General features: G+C 36.2%; 1 protein-coding gene across 1 annotated transcript in view; it reads right to left on the bottom strand.

Moving 5' to 3' along the window:
* Positions 1-25,255, bottom strand: part of ASAH2 (N-acylsphingosine amidohydrolase 2) — a 108,649-nt gene that overhangs the window by 23,173 nt on the left and 60,221 nt on the right. The window contains exons 18-20 of the mRNA XM_065893907.1: positions 13,268-13,327; positions 10,474-10,562; positions 8,334-8,508 (exon numbers count right to left, since the gene is read on the bottom strand). Of these exons, the coding sequence (XP_065749979.1) occupies positions 8,334-8,508; positions 10,474-10,562; positions 13,268-13,327 (324 nt within the window). The remainder of the gene's footprint in view (positions 1-8,333; positions 8,509-10,473; positions 10,563-13,267; positions 13,328-25,255) is intronic.

Here is a 25,255-nt window from a genome sequence, read left to right as displayed (position 1 = left end):
TGGTGAGAATTCTTTCACAATATATACATATGTAAAAGCATCTTATTGTACACTTTTAATATATTACAATTTTGTCAATTATACCTCAGTAAAGATAAAAAATAAAATTACTATTTTGTAATCCCTAAAGAAATAATGGATCTAATTAACACATCCATGGCTGTGAAAACCAAAGACTAAAGGTTGACAGGGACTTTTAAGATGGATGGATCAGGCTGACAACTCTCGAATGTCATGTCAATCCAAACATAAATGGGACAACCAGACATTATGTATCTCTTATTTCATAAAATAGTCCTATCAAGGAAGTATTCTTGCCAAAAGAAAAAATATTAACTTGAATCTAACCAACCTTTTAGATCTATCTATTGTTTATAGGAAATAGCAAGGATAGACAAAAAAGTTAAAACACACCATGAGAAAGCAAAAGGTCAGAATATGGGAAAAATGTGTTAGACAAACACCATGGTTTATTTATTAAACAAACAGCATGCAGAGGAGGTAGTATGGGGAGAAATGTTACATATTAAGAGCAACATAAGAGATAAGTAAACTAAATGCCATATACCAAACTTGTTTGGACCCTTAATAAACAAACCCTCTGTAAGGCATTTTTCAGACAATCAGGAAAATTTGACCATGGACTGAACAGTATGTGAAATTAAGGGGTTATTGCTCATTTTGTTAGCTATGAGACTGACCTTGTGGTTGAGTAAAAGAAAAATATCTTTTTCTGTTAACGAAATATAATAAAGTATTTAAAAGGGAAATAGTACAGCTTGAACCCATCCCCACCCCAGAAAATGTGAAGGGATAGATGAAATGAGATTGGCAAACTGTTTATAATATCTGAAGCTAGATGATGGAGTATATGGGGTATTGTTGTACTAGTCTCTTTCTGTGTTTATATGTTTCAAATTTTCCATAAAAATTTTTTTTAAGATCTCAAGAAATTCAATGATAGTCTAACCTTGGAGTCATGGTGGAGGCACAGGGAGGATGATCCCTATGAGAGAAAATTATCGGACTTTACTGTGTGGGTTTCACAGTCCCCACCAGAAGGAAACATATTTCCCACAGGACCCCAATAAATTTTATGCTAAAAATGGGCATTGAGATGCTACTTGGTTAATCCAAAGAAAATAAAATGTCCTCCAAAAATGGGAAGCTTTCTCTTCAATAGTCTTGAAAGCATTCTCTTATTCATAAAAACATGTCTTGAAATAGAAATATTCATTTTACATTAAAAAATATTTTTAATGAATAAAAATATTCATTTTTAATTTCATGTTTAAATATTCATTTATTTAAACATGAAGTGAATCACCCATAGAGAGAAAAAACTCAGTTACTACTTATTGCAATAACTGTCTACAACATGAATACAACCATATTCTACCTTAATCTAAAATTGACACAAATTCTTGAAGTATATCATTATTCCTTTCTAGCTTTGCCTCCATGTAAACAGAAATATGGACGCTACACTGACCTGTCCCCTATCCGCTGCTGAGCTTATAATACTTGCATAATAAATTTGAGAGGAAAAAACCAACTCAGTTCAATAGGAACTGAGAATAAACATGCATAACTATATGTGTCCTCATTCTGTCATCTTATAAATATATATAGTAGATATTCAGTCTTACCCACAACCCATAAAAGATCAATTCCCAAATTATAGAATGTTTATCCTCCATAAATTTTTAGTTAGAGCTACATCATAGCTGATTCATTTGGCTTTTTATTATATGTAAGTTAGTTTCAGAATTTACTAGTCTTTGACAGTGATAGATGACACTCATAGGCAATCAATGATAGATGAGACCAGTTGCCAAAAAGTGACCATATTATCCAGGAGAATAAAGGACGTAGTCCTCTAAACTGGGAGGCTCCCAGGAGTCTATTTTGGCAAGGTGCCTAAGGGGTGGAAATGAATCCATTGGCCAGTGTATTTGTTTCCTAGGACTGCCAGAACTAAAGAGCACACAATGGGTGGCTTAAACAACAGATATTTATTGCCTCATGGTTCTAGGGGCTACAAGTCCAAGACTGAATAGTCACCAGGGTTGGTTTGTTCCCAGGGCTGTGAGGGAAAATCTGTTCCGTACCTCTTTCCTTGATTCTGACGGTTTACTGGCAATCTTTGGCATTCCTTGGCTTATGGACACAGCACTCTGGTCTCCACCTTCGTGTTCACATTGTAGTCTCCTGTGTACGTCTCTTTACAGGGCATTCTTTTTAGAAAGGTACCAGCCATTTTGGATTAGGGACGTACTCTACTCCAGTAGAGTACTCTCAGAGTACTACTCCTCTTAACTGATTACATCTGCAATGATCCTATTTCCAAATTCTGAGGTACTGGGGTTGAGGACTCAGCATACCTTTTTGGGGAACACAATTCAATCCATAACAGCCAGAGAGTCAAAAAATAGAAATAGGTCACCATACCATTTTCTCCAGGTGAGCTAGTAAAAATCTGCTTTCTGATTTCATACAAATATGTTGATATTTGTTCTAGCCACAGCAGAAGAAAAGGCCTAAATTATAGCCCTCATGGGGGTCATAATCAGTATAGCAGTTAGAATATAGCATGTTTCATCTGTTCTAACAATGAAATGTAACAGTGAAAGATGAGGTGAAAGTTTATTTTCTCTTCAGTTAACCATCTGAGAATAAGCTGTCAAGGGATGATTTGACTATCAGGTACTATCACAGACCCAGGCAAGTAGTGGGGTGGTACATTGCCTGTTCTCCTCTAACTAGTGTTGAGCCAATACCCCAAGCTTCTAGTTTGCTTATTATCTTGAAACACAGCCAGAAAACAACAACAACAACAACAAAATACAGACAGGAAATGATGCATGCCAAGGTACTTTGAAATTTATATGGGTGGGTCAATTGTTTAGTATTGGACTGGCTAAAAAGTTCGTTTGGGCTTTTCCATACCATCTTACGGAAAAACCTGCATGAACTTTGTGGCTAACCCAATACTTGTAAGTACTTATAGAACTCTGGAATCCACCCAAAGGAAGAGAGTGGTCTTCATTGGCTGTATTTGACAACTCAGCAGGTATAAAAAAGCAAAAGGAACTCAAGATTTGAAAACATGAAATGTACAGAAGCAAAGAAGTATCTTAAACTCAATTCCGAGAGACAGGTTTATAGCCCATGAAGACAGAAGGGTGAAACCCAATATCACTGGAGACTGAGAACCAAAATCAGTTTCCTTGGTTATAAAATATGTCTTTTACTAGTACAGCAAAGGGAAAATACATTCAAGCACATTTGTGTCATAAGTGAAGAGTCTCAAGGAGGAAAAATGCTAATACAAACATAAAACCAAATTGCTATTTATGAAAGCAAAGTTCAGTGCTACATCTCTGACCACTCCTCCCTTGCACTTTAACTACAGCCTTGATAAACTACTTGATATTCCCTCTACCTGGAATAGTCTACTTCTCTTACACACATGCAAGTACACACACACACACACACACACACACACACCATTACCTTTCTCCTAGCTAATATCCTTCAGGTCTTAACTTAGATGTTACTTCTTCCAGGAAACCTACTGTAATATCCCCAAGACCATCTATGGTGCCATCTCTAACACCCTAGACTACTGTAGTAGCGTGGGCCACTCTGTGGGCTTTTTCCATTAAACTCCAAGTTCTTTGATGATAAGAACTTATGGTGCCTTCATCATTATTATATCTTTAGGGCTTAGTATAATGCCTGCCAAAAAGTATGTAAGTGCTCAATATAAATTTGCTGAGATGAATGCCTACATTTTGCAATACAGAAAGCAAGTCCTGTCATCCAAACATCCCTTATGTTTGGGTGATTACTTACAGAGGTCATTTATATCACTTTCCAACCTGATTTACACGTAATCTACCACCATTTGTTCCATCTCTTAAAAAGAAAGAATGGCTCATTTGTCTATACCTCTCATTAGAAAATAAGGTCCCAAGTGTAATTATTAATTTTTTAAACATTCTACTGAATACTGACAATTTACATAATACTCATTGAAAAATAGAGGTGGATCATTCAGTACTTTTTGAAGTAATAGCATCCTTAAAACCAGAGTAGACAGAGTACAGCAAATAAAACACAGACACTTTGACATGAGAAAAAAAATCTTCTCCAAAAGAATTCTCCCACCCACTGAACCCCCTTTTATACATTCTCCACCAATTTCAGTTTTCTCCACGTGCTTTGGCTCCAATGAGCCACTCAGAACCACAGAGATTGGATCTGTTTTTATCTTAACAGATGAGATCAGCCTCTATGTGCTGTTCTTTTATGCTCAAGTGAATAACTATAGTATTTATGATGTAGAGATCTGGTCTAATTTTTACAGGCAAACTGCAGGAATGGAACTTTATCAGATGGCAGGCAGTGAGAAAACAGGTTTCTGTGGGTTATATGGGGTCAATAGCACTGGTGGCAGAGGGTGGGGTGCCGAAGGATCAGCAGTAGGTAAGACAATGGTTGCCTTGGCATAGCGGCAAGTAAATAATACAGAATCATAGGCCGGTTGAGAAAAGCTTCAATGGGAGGCATGGAGGGGATGGAAAATAATTCAAAACCTCTTCTGAGTCATAAAAAAATACTTTTAAAAATATTGTCATAGGTTCAATATAATTGGTCTTTCTGGGATCAACTACCTTCAGAAGCACCTGCTCTTTTAGGCCTTTGAACTTTTATCCTAAAGAGGATGGTATCATTAGGAAAATGATCACCACCCATTGAAATCCTAATCAGTTAATTCTCCAGCAGTTAACCTGCACAGAAACAGCCTCTAGAGTACTGATTCATCAAAATATGTTCCAGGTTCATTCTAATAATACAATATAGCATGTTTAAGTCTTACCTAAATGGATGCAAATATTATTATTAATATCAGTATTATTTTCAAACTTGAAAGGTTTTTTAAACTAAAAGTTGATTTTTCCCCAAAATGCTAAAGCTTTTACACACATACAAAAGCATGACTCAGTTTTTGGAAATTTATTTTGCAGACTGGGAGCTCCTAGTTAACTTGGATAATTTTAAATGCAATTAGTACTTTCAGTCAATCGATGTCAGACTGTTATATCTCATTCTTTCAGATATTAGACTGGGTATTTCACAATACCCCGAAATAACTTTCAGAACAGCTTTCTCCAAGTTGTCTGGAGCCTATTTACCCCCAAATTAGAGTACCCAACATAGGCGATATACAAGATGTGACTTGAAGATTACTGATTTTTCAATGTCTCTGCAAAATTTATACATTGAATTGAATATTTTCTCCTTTAAAACAGTCACCTTGGGCTTCCCTGGTGGCACAGTGGTTGAGAGTCTGCCTGCCGATGCAGGGGACACGGGTTCGTGCCCCGGTCCAGGAAGATCCCACATGCCGCCGAGCGCCTGGGCCTGTAAGCCATGGCCGCTGAGCCTGCATGTCTGGAGACTGTGCTCCGCAACGGGAGAGGCCACAACAGTGAGAGGCCCGTGTACCGCAAAAAAAAAAAAAAAAAAAAAAACAGTCACCTTTTGACACATACGTTTAGCCTAAATATGATCTCACTAATTGTCAGAGCTGCACTAGTGCATTGCTGGGTAGGAGAGTAAGCCTTAATAAATATTCTATGATTGAACGGGTCCATGAGTGAGTGAGTGAGTGAGTGAATAAGAAATGACAGATAAATGAATTCAGAGCCTCTCCTTTGAGGACTCTGTTTAAAGCCAGTATCACTTTCTTTTTTTTTCCATAAAAATTTTTAAATTCAACTGAAGAAAAATTTTAAATTGCTGCATGGAAAAACTATAAACAAAGTCAGAAGGCAAACAACAACAAAAATTTTGCAACACATACAACAGACAACAGGCTAATTTCCTTAAAGTTTAAAAAGTTTCTATAAATAAGAAAATGACTATCCATCCAATAGAAATATGGACAAAAGACATATAGGGCAAATTTTAAAAATATAGATATTTCATTTTTCAGTTCTAGAATTCCACTTAATTTTTTAAAATATTTTTATTGGAGTATAATTGCTTTACAATGTTGTGTTAGTTTCTGCTTTATAACAAAGTGAATCAGTGTATATATGTATACATTTATCCCCATATCCCCTCCCTCTTGCGTCTCCCTCCCACGCTCCCTAGCCCACCCCTCTAGGTGGTCACAAAGCACTGAGGTGATCTCCCTGTGAGATGTAGCTGCTTCCCACCAGCTATCTATTTTACATTTGGTAGTGTATATATGTCCATGCCACTCTCTCACTTCATCCCAGCTTCCCCTTCCCCCTCCCTGTGTCCTCAAGTCTGTTCTCACGTCTGTGTCTTTATTCCTGTCCTGCCCCTAGGTTTGTCAGAACCATTTTTTTTCTTTTATAGATTCCATATATATGTGTTAGCATATGGTATTTATTTTTCTCTTTCTGACTTACTTCACTCTGTATGACAGACTCTACGTCCATCCACCTCACTACAAATAACTTAATTTCATTTTTTTAATGGCTGAGTAATATTCCATTGTATATATGTGCCACATCTTCTTTATCCATTGTATATATGTTCCACATCTTCTTTATCCATTCATCTGTCTATGGACACTTAGGTTGCTTCTGTGTCCTGGCTATTGTAAATAGTGCTGCAGTGAATATTGTGGTACATGACTCTTTTTGAATTATGGTTTTCTCTGGGTATATGCCCAGTAGTGGGATTGCTGGGTCATGTGGTAGTTCTGTTTTTAGTTTTTTAAGGAACCTCCATACTCTTCCCCATAGTGGCTGCATCAATTTACATTCCCACCAACAGTGCAAGAGGGTTCCCTCTTCTCCACACCCTCTCCAGCATTTATTGTTTGTAGAGTTTTTGATGATGGCCATTCTGACCAGTGGGAGGTGATACCTCATTGTAGTTTTGATTTGCATTTCTCTAATGATTAGTGATGTTGAGCATCCTTTCATGTGTTTGTTGGCAATCTGTATATCTTCTTTGGAGAAATGTCTATTTAGGTCTTCTGCCCATTTTTGGTTTGGGTTACTTGTTTATGTGATATTGAGCTGCATAAGCTGCTTGTATATTTTGGGGATTAATCCTTTGTCAGTTGCTTTGTTTGCAAATATTTTCTCCCATTCTGAGGGTTGTCTTGTTTATGGTTTCCTTTGCTGTGCAAAAGCTTTTAAGTCTCATTAGGTCCCATTTGTTTATTTTTGTTTTTATTTCCATTTCTGTAGGAGGTGGGTTAAAAAGGATCTTGCTGTGATTTATGTCATAGACTGTTCTGCCTATGTTTTCCTCTAAGAGTTTGATAATGTCTGGCCTTACATTTAGGTCTTTAATCCATTTTGAGTTTATTTTTGTATATGGTGTTAGGGAGTGTTCTAATTTCATTCTTTTTTCGTTTTAGTATCTACACTAAGAGCAAAACTTTGTGGGTTTGGGGTGAATTTGATTAGTGAAACAATCAAAAATCACTTAGAACAAGTCTTGGAAATACGGGACACAATTCAGTGGGATAAGGGCACCTAGGGAAACACAGGGCATGACCAAAATATTACAAGTCTGACTTTCTCATAATTGGGCTCTGAAGGCAATTCCAGAAATGATTTGAACATCAACAAAACTCTGGATCAGCCATATCAACTCCAGGGTGACTTCTTTGAAAAGCTACACTCAGTATAGAAAAACTGGCATGCTAATTTTCTCTAACTGGGCTTACACATTTATGGTCAATGTTTATATAATATTTTTAAAATGTGACTGAGGGACAAGGTCCTAGCCTTATGCTAATCTTAAATCCATAAAACTTCATTTTCCCATCTGTAAAATGAAGGATCCAACTAGATGACCTCTTTAAACTTTTTAAGTGCTATCATTCCATAATTCTATAAATAAATAGTTTAAACATTGTTCACACATCTTTAACCACTCTCACTAACATTTCAGAGGTTTCATATTGAGGGTAACTCTTTCTTTAAACAACCACAGGGCCCCAAGGGAAATCATGCTTTAGGCAGCAGACCATGATGTAAAATCTACTAGAGCAAAGGTAAATGGGACACATACACATGTCTCTCTCTCTCTCTCTCTCTTTCTCTCTCTCTCTCTCTCTCTCTCACACACACACACACACACACACACACACACACACAGACAGACACACACACCTGTCCCATTAGTAGTAAACTATCTGTCCCCAAACAAGGACAATTATTGAAGTCATCATAATGGTTACATTCACATGAAATTGATTATTTAAATCATACAGAGTACAGCTGCTCTTTATCAACTTTTTTATCTTTGTCAACTTTTCACCAAGTAGTTACAACGTCAAAAGTGGAGGGAGTGCTTTCAAACGGAAGTATGACAGCCTTGAGAAAGTTCTTTTTCCGATTGTGTCCAAAGTATCTTATTCTGTAGGTTCCAGGTTGGGCAGTATCTGGAATATGCCATTGTATCGTTGCATTGCTATGACCCCTTAATCCCTTGTGCCAATAGAAACTGTTGGCAGGAAACAAACAAACAAACCCAATTTTACTCTTAAAAATGTGTGATTAGAAAAGTGTATGATTATTCATTAAATGAATAGGAAGGGAGTACCTACCATAAGCAAGGCACTATGCTAGATATTGAGAGTATAGCAATGAACAAAACAGTAAATACTTCCTAGAAGCAGACCTTTAAGAAACAGCCATTTGTAGAAATATCTTCACTTGTTCTACCTAGCTACTTAAATTCTATCTATCCCAGGTAGCCTCACTTGATATTCAGAACACAGGATGTCCCCTGCTTTAAAACTGCTATAGCATCCTTTTAGCCCTTGCCATCCTCTGCTTCAACTTGACACTCCTTTTTGCATCTAGATTCATTTGTTCAAAATATATATTTCATTAGCTCATGTGCCAGACTCTATGCTGGAGGTACTGAGAATACCATAGCGAGTGAGACAGACGTGGTCCAAAGTTTCATGGAGTTTATGTTCTACTAGGGCAGAGATAGGAAGAAAGCAATAAACAAGTAAACCAACAAATAATTTTTAAATTTATAAGTGAAATGAAGAAGTAGGACAGAGGGAGCCCTAAGGAGATGTCATTTAAACTGAACCCACACACGTCTAGAGGAAGAATATTCTAGGAATAAGGAAGAGAGAATGCAAAGTGTCTGAAGCAGGAGCAGACTTGGTACAGCCATGGAACAGGATACAGGTGAGTAGGATCAGGGCAGAGTGAACTGTAGAAGAGTGGCTGAGATGATAGAAACAGATGGAGTCAGATCACGTTGGTCCTTGTAGACCATGGCAGGAAGTTCAGCTACTCTCCTAGATACAGCAAGCTACCATGGGTTAACTAACTGATACTCTCAGTTATGTGGAGGGCAAATCCCCTGGGCAGAGAGGGTGTGCTCAGCATCCTATGTTTCCTCAGTGACAGGTCCAGTGCTTTCAGTAAATAGCTGGTGATACTGCTGCTGTTGAACAAGGCTGAAGACTACACATATCCTCCGTGTTGAATGCTATTCTGATTGTGGGCTCTTGAAAACAAATCATCCTTTTTTGTCATCCGTATAACCTTATTTTGGCAATAAATATGTATGTATTACTTGTTTAAAGATTACCTATACCCTAGAGTCCTAAAGATCAGAATAAACATTATGCCCATATTTTTGAATGGCTATCAAATAGGCCACAACAAGGTCATATCTCTATTTTCAGTTAACCATGGGAGCCAAACCAATATACAAATAATCACTTAGCTTGAAGTGGTTTGAATTAGACACAAATTGCCAAAAATTTTGCCCATGTCCATGCTACTGTCCTGTGGTATGAAGTTTACAGAGTTAGGAACGGAAACATTTTCTTACTTCAAATATATTTTCAAATCTTTACATTATCTATTCAGCTCAGGTATTTGATAACAAAAAGCACAGAGAGATGTTTCTCTGAGGGAACTCCATAAACACATTCCTTTCCTCCTTGGGTCAGTAAGAATTAAACACTCAAGCTTCTTGTGTTTTAGTAATTCAAATGAAGAATCATTGACCATATACAAACATGTAATACATGGTAGGTATGGACTCGTTATTTTCCCAGAAGGGATGTTGGGCTCTACAGAGCCATCTCAACACCTTCACCCAGCAGCCCTTTCAACCACTTTGCAGGAAGGCTAACCAGCTCTTAGGGGTAATGTCTGTGACCATGGAAAAAGACAACACTAACAGATGTTTATAAGAATTGAGGTCATAACCTCATTAGCATCTAATCTTACAGAAGCACACACCACATTGTTTTGTAGAAAAAGAGGATCAAAATGAAATCTAATAAATCAACTAAATATGGCCAGAAGGCTCCTTGGGAATTTGGTATCATTAATATCATGTACTGAGCCAGTCTTCCCATTTGTCTTCTCTGCATTACTAACCAACTCGTTTCAGGGCTTGAAAAACAAAATAGTCAATAAACGTGCTCACCGAGTCTCCCAGGAGGCATCATTATGCATTATCTTCCATGTTGCTGATGTGGCCTCATATTTCTCCACAGTGAGGAAGGTCTGATGGGTCTGAAATGCAATTAATATAACTGATCAGACACTGCATAGTCACAGAAGAAACGTGTTTGTACATTGTACATACCCCATACTCCCCTTTGTTGACCATTGCTAACCTCCCAATATCTGATATGAACGTGTATTAGAATTTCATCCAAATCCTTAGGTGTTCCTCTTAACATTCTATGCAATGTCTTCAGAGTGTTAATTCATCCAGTCTATTAAAAAGCACGGCTTTTCTTTAGAAAGCGGAATGAAGCATAATTTTAGAGCTGAGAGAAAATTTTGGGAATTAGAGCAAAGAAGAGATGAAATAAAACAAGATTTAGAAAATGCAGCAAACAGTTTCATGACATGTTTACTGATCTGTATTCCAAGACCTTCTCTATTCACCTCAAGATTTAGGAGGGAAAATGGGAAAATTTCCTCATCTTTTCATCTCCAGGTAAGTGAATTATTAGTAAATATACCTGCCTTAGTGAAAGAATGGAAAAGGATGCATAAATCTTCCTACTCCTAGGGTGCTATAAGCGACCCTTATATTTTGTCATAATGGATTCCTAGAAACCCACATCATAAGCAGATTTTATTTTCCCAGTGGAAAATAAAAATTTCCACATCAGTGGAAAATTATAGTAATTTGTTTTAGGCCAAGAATTCAGCTTCAAATAAAGCATATATTTAAATAACATAATAAATTAAAATATACAAAGGCCATAAATCTCCAATTTTCCTTAAAAATCTTTAGATTATGGCCCTTAAGGGCAGGACTTGTGTCTAATTTACCTTTATCCATCACAACCCTGTAATTTACAGGTGTTCAAATAAATGCTGAATGGATCACCTACTTATAGCTGGGCCATGGGATTATTTAAAATTCTTCAATTACTCACCTAATGGATTATATTCAATAAAAAAAGTTTTCGTAACCACAGTGACTCTCAAAGAGAACTGTTCATGGCCATTTAGGGCAGAGTGACACTGGGAAGGCCTTCAATGGAGTAGGAGATAGGGTGGAGTAGGACCCAGTGTATAGGTCTAGAGTGCAGATCAGAGGACAAGGCTAGGATGCTGAATGTGTGAACTATGTGACCATCCTCTCCTCGCCTCCCAACCTTAATCTTTTCCAGATACATAATTAGTTCATACAGGTTAATTAATCTCTCTAAGCCTCAGTTTATTCACCTGTAAAACAGGGATAATAAAACATAACTCATTGGGCAGTAGGGAGGATTAAATTAGATTCATGTGATGATGTATGTAAAACTTTAGCCTCGTACCTGCAAAGAGTAAGCATTCAATAAATAGTGGTGAGGAAGTGATGATTACTAAAAATAAAGGGCACCAGAAATTGTTTTATGCCAAGTCCCAAAACATTCTTAGAAATTAATTCTATTCTCATTATAGCGCTTTAAGCAGTTTAGTCTCTTGTTTCTCCATGGCAATAATGATGATAATATTTCTCTACCCTAAGGATGTCAGATTACAGCTAATCCTGCAGTCTTGCTACAACACTTTAATATCTTTAGAAAGTAATGTTGTAAACATGTAAATATTCTGGCATGACTTGACTGCCTAGAGAAGTTATTTCAAACATGTGCATGTTGACTGCCCAAGCGGTAGAAAAAATTTCCCCAATATCATATTTGAAAATGTCATATTGTCACAATTTTTATCAAAGGAATAACCATATTTTAATAAACAGGGATGGGAAGGCTTATTTGGAAGAAAGGTATTTTGGATTGTAAGTGACAGTGGGCTCTGGGAAGAATGGCTCATAGATAAAGTGAATGCATTCTCCACCCTATGAAAAAATCTGACCTTGAAATCACTTTCATAAACCCACTTTCTATTTCCTCTATATATTTCTTTGTTGTTTGAATTTTTACAACTCAAATGAGTCTGGTTATTGCTTGTGTAGTCATATGAACATTCCAAGGAAGTTACAGAGGAATAAAATAACTTTATTCATAGATATATTATATATACTTTATTACATATATAAATACATATGACAAAAACAAAAAACTATGAAATGATATGTAACAAACTGTCAACAGTGATTACCTCTAAAAATGTTTATGAAAAGGAGGTATTTTCACGTTCTATTTTAAGCACTTCTATACTGTCTGTTTTTACATGGGATCTGTATTTCTTGTGTCATTTTTCAAGATTAATAAATAAATACCATATTAGTGCCAGTAGCAAAAACTAGGGAAATGGCCAATGCAAGAAAAAGTAAAGTGCATGGGCCAGGGCTCCAAGCCAGTAGAGCGTCCACCCAGGGATCCATGATCATTCCACAACAGTAGAGGCAGGACCAGAGTCAGGAGTGCAGGAGAAGAGGAGAGGAGACAAAGATACATGTCACACTGGCCTTAGGATTATTTTACCAAATTCAATAGAGTTTTAAAATTGGAATATGGAAATAGGAACTGTATTCAAATCTTCATCATCTCAAGAGACAATGCCATTCTCTATGCATTGTGCTATATGTGATCGTAAGTAGAACCAGTTAAATGTTTCCTGTGGGCTTTTTTCCCAGACTCAACTCTACGTTAACTGTTCCCACTGAAAATTTCCTCACACCTACAAAATAAGATGAAAAGTAAGTTGGAACATTTTACCTTTATTTTGTTAAGCTCTGTAGGGATACTTAAGTAAATGAAAGGCTAAAAAGTGGACTTAAATTTGTACAAAGAATCAATGATGCTTACCTTGTTCTCTGCTGAATTCTTCGGGTTAGCACCTACAAATGTAACTTCAACAACTTCTCCCTGAAAATAAAAACTCATTTTATGACTTCTAATAAAAGTATTTTTTGCCATGCTCATATTTGGGCCATTATTTATGAAATGTTTCTAGGAGTTTGGGTACCTGTAGAGATTGTATTCTGTTTAATCAAGTGAAGTTGTCTTCTGAGAATATTAGAGAAAATACACTTGTAACAATGGACACAGGAATTTGGGGGCAAAAAATTACTTCAGAATTTTGGGCCAATGGATTTGCTTTTGGTAGATTCAGATATAGGTGAAGATTTAGAGCTATAGTTCAAATTAGTGACAGCACATTAAAATGGCTTCTTCAGCCTTGGATAACTTCTTACATCTCCCTCCCATACACATCTAGGAAATGGACTGAATTAAATAAGGAAAGCCAAAACTTTCCATGGATGACTTATACTTTGTTGTTGTTATTTTTTTTATATACAGCAGGTTCTGATTAGTCGTCCATTTTATATACATCAGTGTATACATGTCAATCCCAATCTCCCAATTCATCACACCACCACCCGGCCCCCACCCCGCCGCTTTCCCCCCTTGGTGTCCATATGTTTGTTCTCTACATCTGTGTCTCAATTTCTGCCCTGCAAACCGGTTCATCTGTACCATTTTTCTAGATTCCACATATAGACGTTAATATGCAATATTTGTTTTTCTTTCTGACTTACTTCACTCTGTATGACAGTCTCTATATCCATCCATGTCTCTACAAATGACCCAATTTCGTCCCTTTTCATGGCTCAGTAATACTCCATTGTATGTATGTACCACATCTTCTTCATCCATCCATCTATCGATGGGCATTTAAGTTTCTTCCATGACCTGGCTATTGTAAATATTGCTGCAATGAACACTGGAGTGCATGTGTCTTTTTGAATTATGGTTTTCTCTGGTATATGCCCAGTAGTGGGATTGCTGGATCATATGGTAATTCTATTTTTAGTTTTATAAGGAACCTCCATACTGTTCTCCATAGTGGCTGTATCAATTTGCACTCCCACCAAGAGTGCAAGAGGGTTCCCTTTTCTCCACACCCTCTCCAGCATTTGTTGTTTGTACATTTTCTGATGATGCCCATTCTAACTGGTGTGAGGTGATACCTCATTGTAGTTTTGATTTGCATTTCTCTAATAATTAGTGATGTTGAGCAGCTTTTCATGTGCTTCTTGGCCATCTGTATGTCTTCTTTGGAGAAATGTCTATTTAGGTCTTCTGCCCATTTTTGGACTGGGTTTTTTTAAAAATATTTTTTAAATATTTAAAAAATAAATATTTTTTAAATATTGAGCTGCATGAGCTCTTTATATATATAATTTTGCAGATTAATCCTTTGTCCGTTGATTTGTTGGGAAATATTTTCTCCCATTCAGAGGGTTGTCTTTTCGTTTGTTTATGGTTTCCTTTGCTGTGCAAAAGCTTTGAAGTTTCATTAGGTCCCCTTTGTTTATTTTTGTTTTTATTTCCATTACTCTAGGAGGTGGATCAAAAAGGATCTTGCTGTGATTTATATCAAAGAGTGTTCTTCCTATGTTTTCCTCTAAGAGTTTTATAGTGTCCGGTCTTACATTTAGGTCTCGACTCCATTTTGAGTTTATTTTTGGGTATGGTGTTAGTGTTCTAATTTCATTCTTTTACATGTAGCTGTCCAGTTGTCTCAGCACCATTTATTGAAGAGACTGTCTTTCTCCTTACCTCCTTTGTCATAGATTAGTTGACCATATGTGTGTGGGTTTATCTCTGGGCTTTCTATCCTGTTCCACTGATCTGTATTTTTGTTTTTGTGCCAGTACCATATTGTCTTGATTATGGTAGCTTTGTAGTATAGTCTGAAGTCAGGGAGTCTGATTCCTCCAGCTCCATTTTTTTCCCTCAAGACTGCTTTGCCTATTCGGGGCCTTTCGTGCTCCATACAAAGTTTAAGACTTCTTGTTCTAGTTCTGTAAAAAGTGCTATTGGTAATTTGATAGGGATTGCATTGAATCTGTAGATTGCTTTGGGTAGTATAGTCATTTTCACAATATTGATTCTTCCAATCCAAGAACATGGTATATCTCTCCATCTGTTGGTATCGTCTTTAATTTCTTTCATCAGTGTCTTATAGTTTCCTGCATACAGGTCTTTTGTCTCCCTAGGTAGGTTTATTCCTAGGTATTTTATTCTTTTTGTTGCAGTGGTAAATGGGAGTGTTTCCTTAATTTCTCTTCCAGATTTTTCATCATTAGTGTATAGGAATGCAAGAGATTTCTGTGCATTAATTTTGTATCCTGCTACTTTACCAAATTCATTGATTAGCTCTAGTAGTTTTCTAGTGGCATCTTTAGGATTCTCTATGTATAGTATCATGTCATCCACAAACAGTGACAGTTTTACTTCTTCTTTTCCAACTTGGATTCCTTTTATTTCTTTTTCTTCTCTGACTGCTGTGGCTAGGACTTTCAAAACTACACTGAATAACAGTGGTGAGAGTGGACATCCTTGTCTTGTTCCTGATCTTAGAGGAAATGCTTTCAGTTTTTCACCATTGAGAATGATGTTTGCTGTGGGCTTGTCATATATGGCCTTTATTATGTTGAGGTGGTTCTCTCTATGCCCACTTTCTGTAGAGTTTTTATCATAAATGGGTGTTGAATCTTCTCAAAAGCTCTTTCTGCATCTATTGAGATGATCATATGGTTTTTCTTCTTCAATTTGTTAATATGGTGTATCACATTGATTGACTTGCATATATTGAAGAATCCTTGCATCCCTGGGATAAATCCCACTTGGTCATGGTGTCTGATCCTTTTAATGTTGTTGGATTCTGTTTGCTAGTATTTTGTTGAGGATTTTTGCATCTATATTCATGAGTGATATCAGTCTGTAATTTTGTTTTTTTGTAGTATCTTTTTCTGGTTCTGATATCAGGGTGATGGTGGCCTCATAGAATGAGTTTGCACGTGTTCCTTCCTCTGCAACATTTTGGAGGAGTTTGAGGAGGATGCATGTTAGCTCTTCTCTAAATGTTTGCTAGAATTCACCTGTGAAGCCATCTGGTCCTGGACTTTTGTTTGCTGGAAGATTTTTATTCAGTTTCAATTTCAATGCTTGTGATTAATCTGTTCATATTTTCTATTTCTTCCTGGTTCAGTCTTGGAAGGTTATACTTCTCTAAGAATTTGTCCATTTCTTCCAGGTTGTCCATTTTATTGGCATAGAGTTGCTTGTAGTAGTCTCTTAGGATGCTTTTTATTTCTGCGGTGTCTGTTGTAACTTCTCCTTTTTCATTTCTGATTTTATTGATTTGAATCCTCTCCCTCTTTTTCTTGATGAGTCTGGCTAATGATTTAGCAATTTTGTTTATCTTCTCAAAGAACCAACTTTTAGTTTTATGGATCTTTGCTATTGTTTTCTTTGTTTCTAGTTCATTTATTTCTGCTCTGATATTTATGATTTCTTTCCTTCTGCTAACTTTGGGTTTTGCTTGTTCTTATTTCTCTAGTTCCTTTAGGTGTAAGGTTGGATTGTTTATTTGGGATTTTTCTTGTTTCTTGCGGTAGGCTTATATAGCTATAAACTTCCCTCTTAGAACTGCTTTTGCTGCATCCCATAGGTTTTGGATCATCGTGTTTTCATTGTCATTTGCCTCTAAGTATTTTTTGATTTCCTCTTTGATTTCTTCAGGGATCTCTTGGTTATTTACTAACGTATTGTTTAGCTTCCAGGTGTTTCTGTTTTTTACTTTTTTTTCCTGTAATTGATTTCTAATCTCATAGCATTGTGGTCAGAAAAGATGCATTATATGATTTCAATTTCCTTAAAATTACTGAGGCTTGATTTGTGACCCATGATGTGATCTATCCTGGAGAATGTTCTGTGCACACTTGAGAAGAAAGTGTAATCTGCTGTTTTTGGATGGAATGTCCTATAAATATCAACTAAATCTATCTGGTCTATTGTGTCATTTAAAGCTTGTGTTTCCTTATTTATTTTCATTTTGGATGATCTGTCCATTGGTGTAAGTGAGGTGTTAAAGTCCCTCACTATTATTGTGTTACTGTTGATTTCCTCTTTTATAGCTGTTATCAGTTGCCTTATGTATTGAGGTGCTCCTATGTTGGGTGCATATATAGTCATAATTGCTATATCTTCTGCTTGGATTGATCCCTTGATCATTATGTAGTGTTCTTTCTTGTCTCTTGTAACATTCTTTATTGTAAAGTCTATTTTATCTGATATGAGTATTGCTACTCCAGCTTTGTTTTGATTTCCATTTGCATGGAATATCTTTTTCCATCCCCTCACTTTCAGTCTGAATGTGTCCCTAGGTCTGAAGTGGGTCTCTTGTAGACAGCATATATATGGGTCTTGTTTTTGTATCCATTCAGCAAGCCCTTGTCTTTTGGTTGGAGCATTTAATCCATTCATATTTAGGGTAGTTATCGATATGTATGTTCCTGTGACCATTTTCTTAAGTGTTTTGGGTTGGTTTTTGTAGGTCGTTTTCTTCTCTTGTGCTTCCCACTTAGAGAAGTTCCTTTAGCATTTGTTGTAGAGCTGGTTTGGTGGTGCTGAATTCTCTTAGCTTTTGCTTGTCTGTAAAGCTTTTGATTTCTCCAACGAATCTGAATGAGATCCTTGGCGGGTAGAGTAATGTTGGTTGTAGGTTCTTCCCTTTCATCACTTTAAGTATATCATGCCACTCCCTTCTGGCTTGTAGAGTTTCTGCTGAGAAATCAGCTGTTAACCTTATGGGAGTTCCCTTGTATGTAATTTGTCGTTTGGCCCTTGATGCTTTCAATAATTTTTCTTTGTCTTTAATTTTTGCCAATTTGATTACTATGTGTCTCGGCGTGTTTCTCCTTGGGTTTATCCTGTATGGGATGATCTGGGCTTCCTGGACTTGGGTGGTTATTTCCTTTCCCATTTTAGGGAAGTTTTCGACTATAATTTTTTCAAATATTTTCTTAGGTCCTTTCCTTTCTCTCTTCTCCTTCTACGACCCCTATAATGCGAATGTTGGTGAGTTGAATGTTGTCCCAGAGGTCTCTTAGGCTGTCTTCATTTCTTTTCATTCTTTTTTCTTTATTCTGTTCCGCAGCAGTGAATTCCACCATTCTGTCTTCCAGGTCACTTATAAGTTCTTCTGCTTCAGTTATTCTGCTATTGATTCCTTCTAGTGTAGTTTTCATTTCAGTTATTGTATTGTTCATCTCTGTTTGATGGTTCTTTAAATCTTCTAGATCTTTGTTAAACATTTCTTGCATCTTCTCGATCTCTACCTCCATTCTTTTTCAGAGGTCCTGTATCATCTTCACTATCATTATTCTGAATTCTTTTTCTGGAAGGTTGCCTATCTCCAGTTCATTTAGTTGTTTTTCTGGGGTTTTATCTTGTTCCTTCATCTGACATAGCCCTCTGCCTTTTCATCTTGTATATCTTTCTGTGAATGTGGGTTATTCGGATGACTTATACTTGCACATACACTTGCATATAAAAGATACAAGATGGATTGACAAGGTGTGTATTTAACTTTTCTCCTGACATAACTAAAAAACTCGACAAATATGTATTAAAGAATGGTTTTAAAGACAGTAGGCATGAGAACAGTGATGCTTGAGTGACAGAAAATGAAAAAGATGAACCTACAATTGCCTCAGTTTTATGCCTTCAGAGAGTTTACAGGCCACAGCATAAGGAGGCAGAATCAAGCAATGCTAGGCAGTCTATGTAAGTTAAGGAATAGATGTGGGAGTCCAAGACAGCCAAGTGGTCTTGAGTTCACAGGGTAGAGTAACAGAGAAAAGAGAGGACCATAGAAAGGAGAGGTACACAGAGAGAGAACTCTGGAGATTTGCAGAAGGCTCCCTTCAACTCTGCATGCATGTAAGGAAAGTACCTGAACCTAGGAAAAGAATCATTTAAAAGAAATAGAGAGAAAATTCCAGGCTCATAGAGAACTGTGAAAAGTTCCTGTTCCCACCAGCCAGAATGGGAAAACTCATAATTCAAAAGAATTCTACCTTAAGTGCAGGGTGGAGAGATTTTCCCTAGAATAAAAGCAGCTCTGTCTAAAAACTTACAAAGACCCACCCAAATCAAACTCTTCCCAAATAATTCAATAACACCCCAAAACAAAGTTCAAAAATATTTACAGGAATAGGAGAACATCTAACACCTAACAAGATAAAAATTCACAATGTCTGACATCTAAATTATCAAGCATACAAAGGAAAGAAAAGCTCTTCTCATACTGAGAAAACTCTCAATCAAAACTGACCCATAAATGAATTAGATGATAGAATTAGTAGACAAGGACACTAAAACAGTTCTTATAACTATTCTGTGTGTTCAAAAATCTAGCAGAAAGAATGAACATGTTAAGTAGACATGTGGAAGATTTTTATTTAAAATTACCTAATCCAAACCCCTAGAGATGAAAACTACAGTATCTATAAAGAAAATACACTAGATGGAATTATCAAATTAAACACTGCAGAAGAAAAGATTACTGAATTTGAAGACACAGCAATAAAAACTATACAGAATTCAAAAGGGGAAAAGACTGAAAAAAAATGAACAGAGCAGCAGTGAGCTGTGGAACAACTTCAAGCCACCTAATATATAGGCAATTGGAGTTCCCAAAGGATAGAAGAGTGGAAGAAATTCAGAAAAAAATAATGAATAAATAATGGCCAAAATTCTCCAAATTTGCTGAAAACTCTAAGCCCACAAATCCAAGAAGCTCAATTAACCCCAAGCACAAGAAACATAAAAAAAATGACATCAAGGATCCTTAAAATCAAATTGCTGGAAACTAGAAATAAAAAGAAAAAACTTCTAAAAACAAGAGGAAAAAGAAGACACATTACACAGAGTAGAACGTACATAAGGATGACAGCAGATTTTTTTTCCCACTGAAAACAATGTAAACCAGAAGACAGTACAGCAAAATCTTAAGGTCTTAAAAGAAAAAACTGCTAACCAAGAATTCCATAAACAGTAAAAATATTCTTAAAAATGAAAATGAAAGTAAAATAAAGACATTTTCGAACATATAAAAGAAGAAAGAAATATGTTAAAAGATGTCCTTCAAGCAAACAGAAAATGACACTAAATGGAAATTTGGATCTACAAAAAGAAATGAAGAGTCAGTTGTTAATTTGTGAGTTAATATAATATTTTTCTCTTATTATTTAAGTCTCTTTAAAAATAATCTACTGTTTAAAAATAACAACAATCCATCATGGAGTTGATAAATCATATAAAAGTAAAATATATGACAGTAACACAAAGACCAGAAAAATATCAATGGAATAAAACCACTGGCCAGAATGATCAAGAGATAAAAGTCAAACAGAAGGCTCAAATTATCAGTACCAGGAATAAAACAGGGGACATCAATACAGATTCTATAGATATGTAAAAGACAATAAGGAAAAATTGGCAATGACTTTACACCTGCAAATTCAAATAACTTAGATGAAATGAAATGGACAAATTCCTTGAGATACAGAAACTACTAAATATCATTCAAGAAGAAGTAAATGGCCTTAATAGTGAAAATTTACCAAACTGTATACTTTAAATATGTAGTTTATTGTATGTTAATAATACATCAATAAAAATATTTTTTATAATAACAAACTAACAAACAAATAAGTCTTCACATGACTTACTATGGCACACAAGACCTTTTACAGGTAATTTCCCACCTGTTGCTCCACCTTAGGCCCTCTATAGTCCACATACCTAGAGGCGGTATGTCTTGACAGGCTCTGTGAACTCCTATTCATCCTCCAAGACCTAGCCCATATTAAAAACATTTTTTAATAAAAACAGTCCATGGATTCATAATCAATGATGACCATCTAAACTGAGATGTGCTGTTCAATTATTTACTTTTAACTCCCCTGAATAACTAGCATTAATTTATTTTTTCTAATTTTCTTCATTTTCACCAGTGAGATTATCAAATTAGCCAGTCTCACCAATGGTTAGGAAAATGTTTCAACAACAATTAGAATTTTCTGCAAAAATCAGTATATTCTTTATATAGAGCAATCAGCCCTGCAGCCAATATCATGGTTCACTTAAAAAAATAAAATTTGTATCCAGTTAGCCAAATTTTCCTAATCCTTAAAAGCGTTCTTGTCCTTGATTTTTCTTCTTACCATCACAATTTCCTGCTTAGTTACACTCACCTTAACTATGAGAGACAACCCCACTACAAATATAATGTGCCAATTCAAACAGTAGTGGTATAGAACAGACGTTTCTGACATGAAAGAGTGAGGAGGTCAGTAGGCCCCTCCCTAAAAAGCAACTATATAAATAGACAACACTGTCAGAAATAACCATTTTAAAATTTTATTTTACCTCTTGAAATAGTTGATTTACAATGTCATGTTAGTTTCTAGTGTAGTGATTCAGTTATACACTTTTTTCATATTCTTTTCCATTATAGGTTATTATAGCTTATTACAAGATATTGAATATAGTTCCATGTGCAACAGTAGGACCCTGTTGTTTATCTATTTTCCATACAGTAGTTTGTGTCTGCTAATCACAAACTCCTAATTTATTCCCTCCCCACTTTCCCCTTTAGTAACCAAAAGTTTATTTTCTATGTCTGTATGTTTCTCTTTTGTAAATAATTTCATTTGTATCATATTTTAGATTCCACATATCAGTGATGGCATATGATATTTGTCTTTCTCTGTCTGACTTACTTCACTTAGTATGATAATCTCTAGGTCCATCCATGTTGCTGCAAATGGCATTGTTTTGTTCTTTTTTATGGCTGAGTAGTATCTATTGTATATTATATAATACCACATCTTCTTTATTCATTCATCTGTCAATGGACATTTAGTTTGCTTCCATTCCATATCTTGGCTATTGTAAATAGTGCTGCTGTGAACACTGGGATGCCTATATCATTTTAGAGTTTTCTCTGGATATATGTCCAGGAGTGGGATTGCTGGATCATATGTAACTCTAAAAATAACCATTCTGGCACTTCAATTATCAACCAAAAGCTGAGAAATGTTTGTTCATTAAAACTACTAAACTTAGTGGTAAGCACAGTGCAAGTTTTTGGTGTTCTTACCAGGGTTGCTCTCATCCTCTGTAGTACTATATTTCAACCAGAGCAGGGAAGGCCATAAAATCAACAGCTTTTCTGCTGCTGCCAGAAGGAACTTACTTAATTTGGAACATAGCCATTTAAAGTGGTGATCTCAGTGGAAGGCAAACATTGAGGGATAGTGGCTAGACTGGTAATTGGTGATTTAATAGTTTGTGGGGAAGATAACTGTCATAGTTTTAATAAGCTCTTATCCTATCCTGGACTAATCAGGGGCTATGATCATACACAGAGAACAGAGCAGGCCCAAACCACTCATATATCCCTGGCTAATGTCTCGATGTATGTGCAGACAAGATATAAGAGACCCCAGTGGAAATTAAAATTTGGGGAAAACTGAAAATGGTCTGAAGTTTGAATGCATACCCTAGCCCACACAGTTCCATCAGCAGAGATTGAAATTCTTACTTCTTGAGCCACCTAAATACAAACTCTGAACAATATCCAGCTGAACATTAAGTTCTGTAATCACAGAAGCAACACTTGAGAGTGAGACTTAAAATCAAGTATAAAAAACTGAGCAAAGATATAGCAGCCATACATTGTAAGAGAGACAGACTTTACTAATTAGTCCAGTCAAGTTTTAAATGAGCAAACAAATAAACAAAAATAACTCTGGGGTGGGGAAGTGAAGCTAGAATCCAGAGTTGCTACAATATATCAACAAACATGCAGTATTCAAACAACAACAACAATGAAATGAGATGTGCATACAAGAAAGTATCACCCATACTAAGGGGAAAAAAGGAACAATCAAAATTGCTTCTCTGTGTCCCCAGATGTTAGATTTAGCAAAGACTTCAAAGGAGCTATTATTAAAATGTTCTAAGAACTAATATAAATCAGGTTTAAAGAACTAAAGGAAAGTATAATGATAATGATTTAACAGAGACACAGTGAAGAGAATTTTCTGGAGTTGAAAATCACAACAACTGAAATGAAAAATTCACTAGAGGGATTTCACAGCAAATGTGAGATGACAGAAGAAAGAATAAGTGAACTAGAATTTATCAATATAAATTATCCTATATGAAGAATAGAGAGGGAAAGAAAGATTGAAGTAAAATTAACAGAGCCTGAGAAACATGTGGGACAACACCGAGTATATTGACATTCACAAAACAGAAGTCCCAAAACTAGAAGAAAGAGAGAAAAGAACAAAAAACTTTTTGAAGGAATAATGGCTGAAAACTTCTCAGATTTGATGAATGTTACCTTATAGATCCAAGGAACTCAACAAATTCCAAGTAGGATAATCACAAAGTAATTCACATCTAGATATATTGTAGCAAACTAGTGGTAGACATAGACAAAAAGAAAATTTTGAAAGCAGCAAAAGTGATTCATTTCTTACAGAGAAATTACAATAAAATTAACAATTGACTTTTCATTAGAGAGTGAAATACAGAAAGTAACAGGATAACATATTCAATGTAATAAAAGAAAAAAATTTTTCAATCAAGAATGCAGCAAAACCATTCTTCAAAGATAAGATAAATCCATTCCAGATAAACAAAGGCTGAGAGAATTTGTTGTTAGTATAACTGTCTTACAAGAAACACTAAAGGAAGTCCTTCCAGCTGAAAGAAAATGATGCTAGATGACAATACAAATTCTTAAAAAGAAATAAAGAGTACCAGAACTGGTAAATATGTAGGTAAATAAAATTTTTCTATAAATATACTTTTTTTTTTTGCAGTACACGGGCCTCTCACTGTTGTGGCCTCTCCCGTTGCGGAGCACAGGCTCCGGGCACGCAGGCTCAGCGGCCATGGCTCACAGGCCCAGTCGCTCCGCGGCATGTGGGATCTTCCCAGACCGGGGTACGAACCCGTGTCCCCTGCATCGGCAGGCGGACTCTCAACCACTGCGCCACCAGGGAAGCCCTAAATATACTTTTTCATAGATTTTCTTAATGTCTTTAAAAGACATAAGCTTTTATAAAACAATAATTATAACACTGTATTATTACATTTACATGTAGATATAATATGTGACAATATCACCAAAAATGGGAAAGGGAAAAAAGATATTTGGGAAGAATCTTTTTGTATTTTTTAGAATTAAGTTAGTATTATATTAAAGTAGGTTGTGGTTAGTTAAGATGCATATTATAGCTCTGTGACGTGAGATATAAATATATATATATATATATTTGGTCTCTGCCCCCATTTTCTGGCACACAGCTCGTAAAACCCTTGGAATCTCCACTAATGTGTCTTTTGTATGCTATTAAGATAACTGGTGGCTGCAGACTTATGCATAACCTCTGAATGGGAGCAAACAAACCCTGTGATTGGAGGGTTAGAACTTTCAACTCCAACCCCCGATCTCCAGGGAAGGGAAAAGAGCTGGAGGTTGAGTTAACTGCCGATGGCCAATGATTTAGTCAATCATGGCTACATAATGAAGCCTCCACAAAAATCCCTAAAGTTTTCGGTTTGGAGAGCTTCCAGGCTGGTGAATATGTGGAGACTCTGGGAAGGTGGCATGGCTGAAGAAGCTCTGCATTCTTTCCCCCATACCTTGCCCTATGCATCTCTCCATTGGTTGTTCCTGAGTTGTATCCTTTTATAATAAACTGGTAATCTAGTAAGTAAACTATTTTCCTAAATTCTGTGAGCTATTCCAGCAAGTCATTAAACCTGAGGAGGAGGTCATGGGAATCTACAATTTATAGCCAGGCTGTTAGAAGCACAGGTGACAACTTGGATTTGCCACTGGTGTCTGAAATATGTGTGTATGGGGAGCGGGAGGTGAGGGGGAGGGTGCAGTCTAGTGGGACTGAGCCCTTAACC

The sequence above is a fragment of the Phocoena phocoena genome, chromosome 16, assembly GCF_963924675.1.
Source record: "Phocoena phocoena chromosome 16, mPhoPho1.1, whole genome shotgun sequence".
Lineage (NCBI taxonomy): Eukaryota > Metazoa > Chordata > Mammalia > Artiodactyla > Phocoenidae > Phocoena > Phocoena phocoena.
The sequence above is the reverse complement of the archived record's forward strand: the minus strand, read 5'-3'. Positions and strand labels throughout refer to the sequence as shown.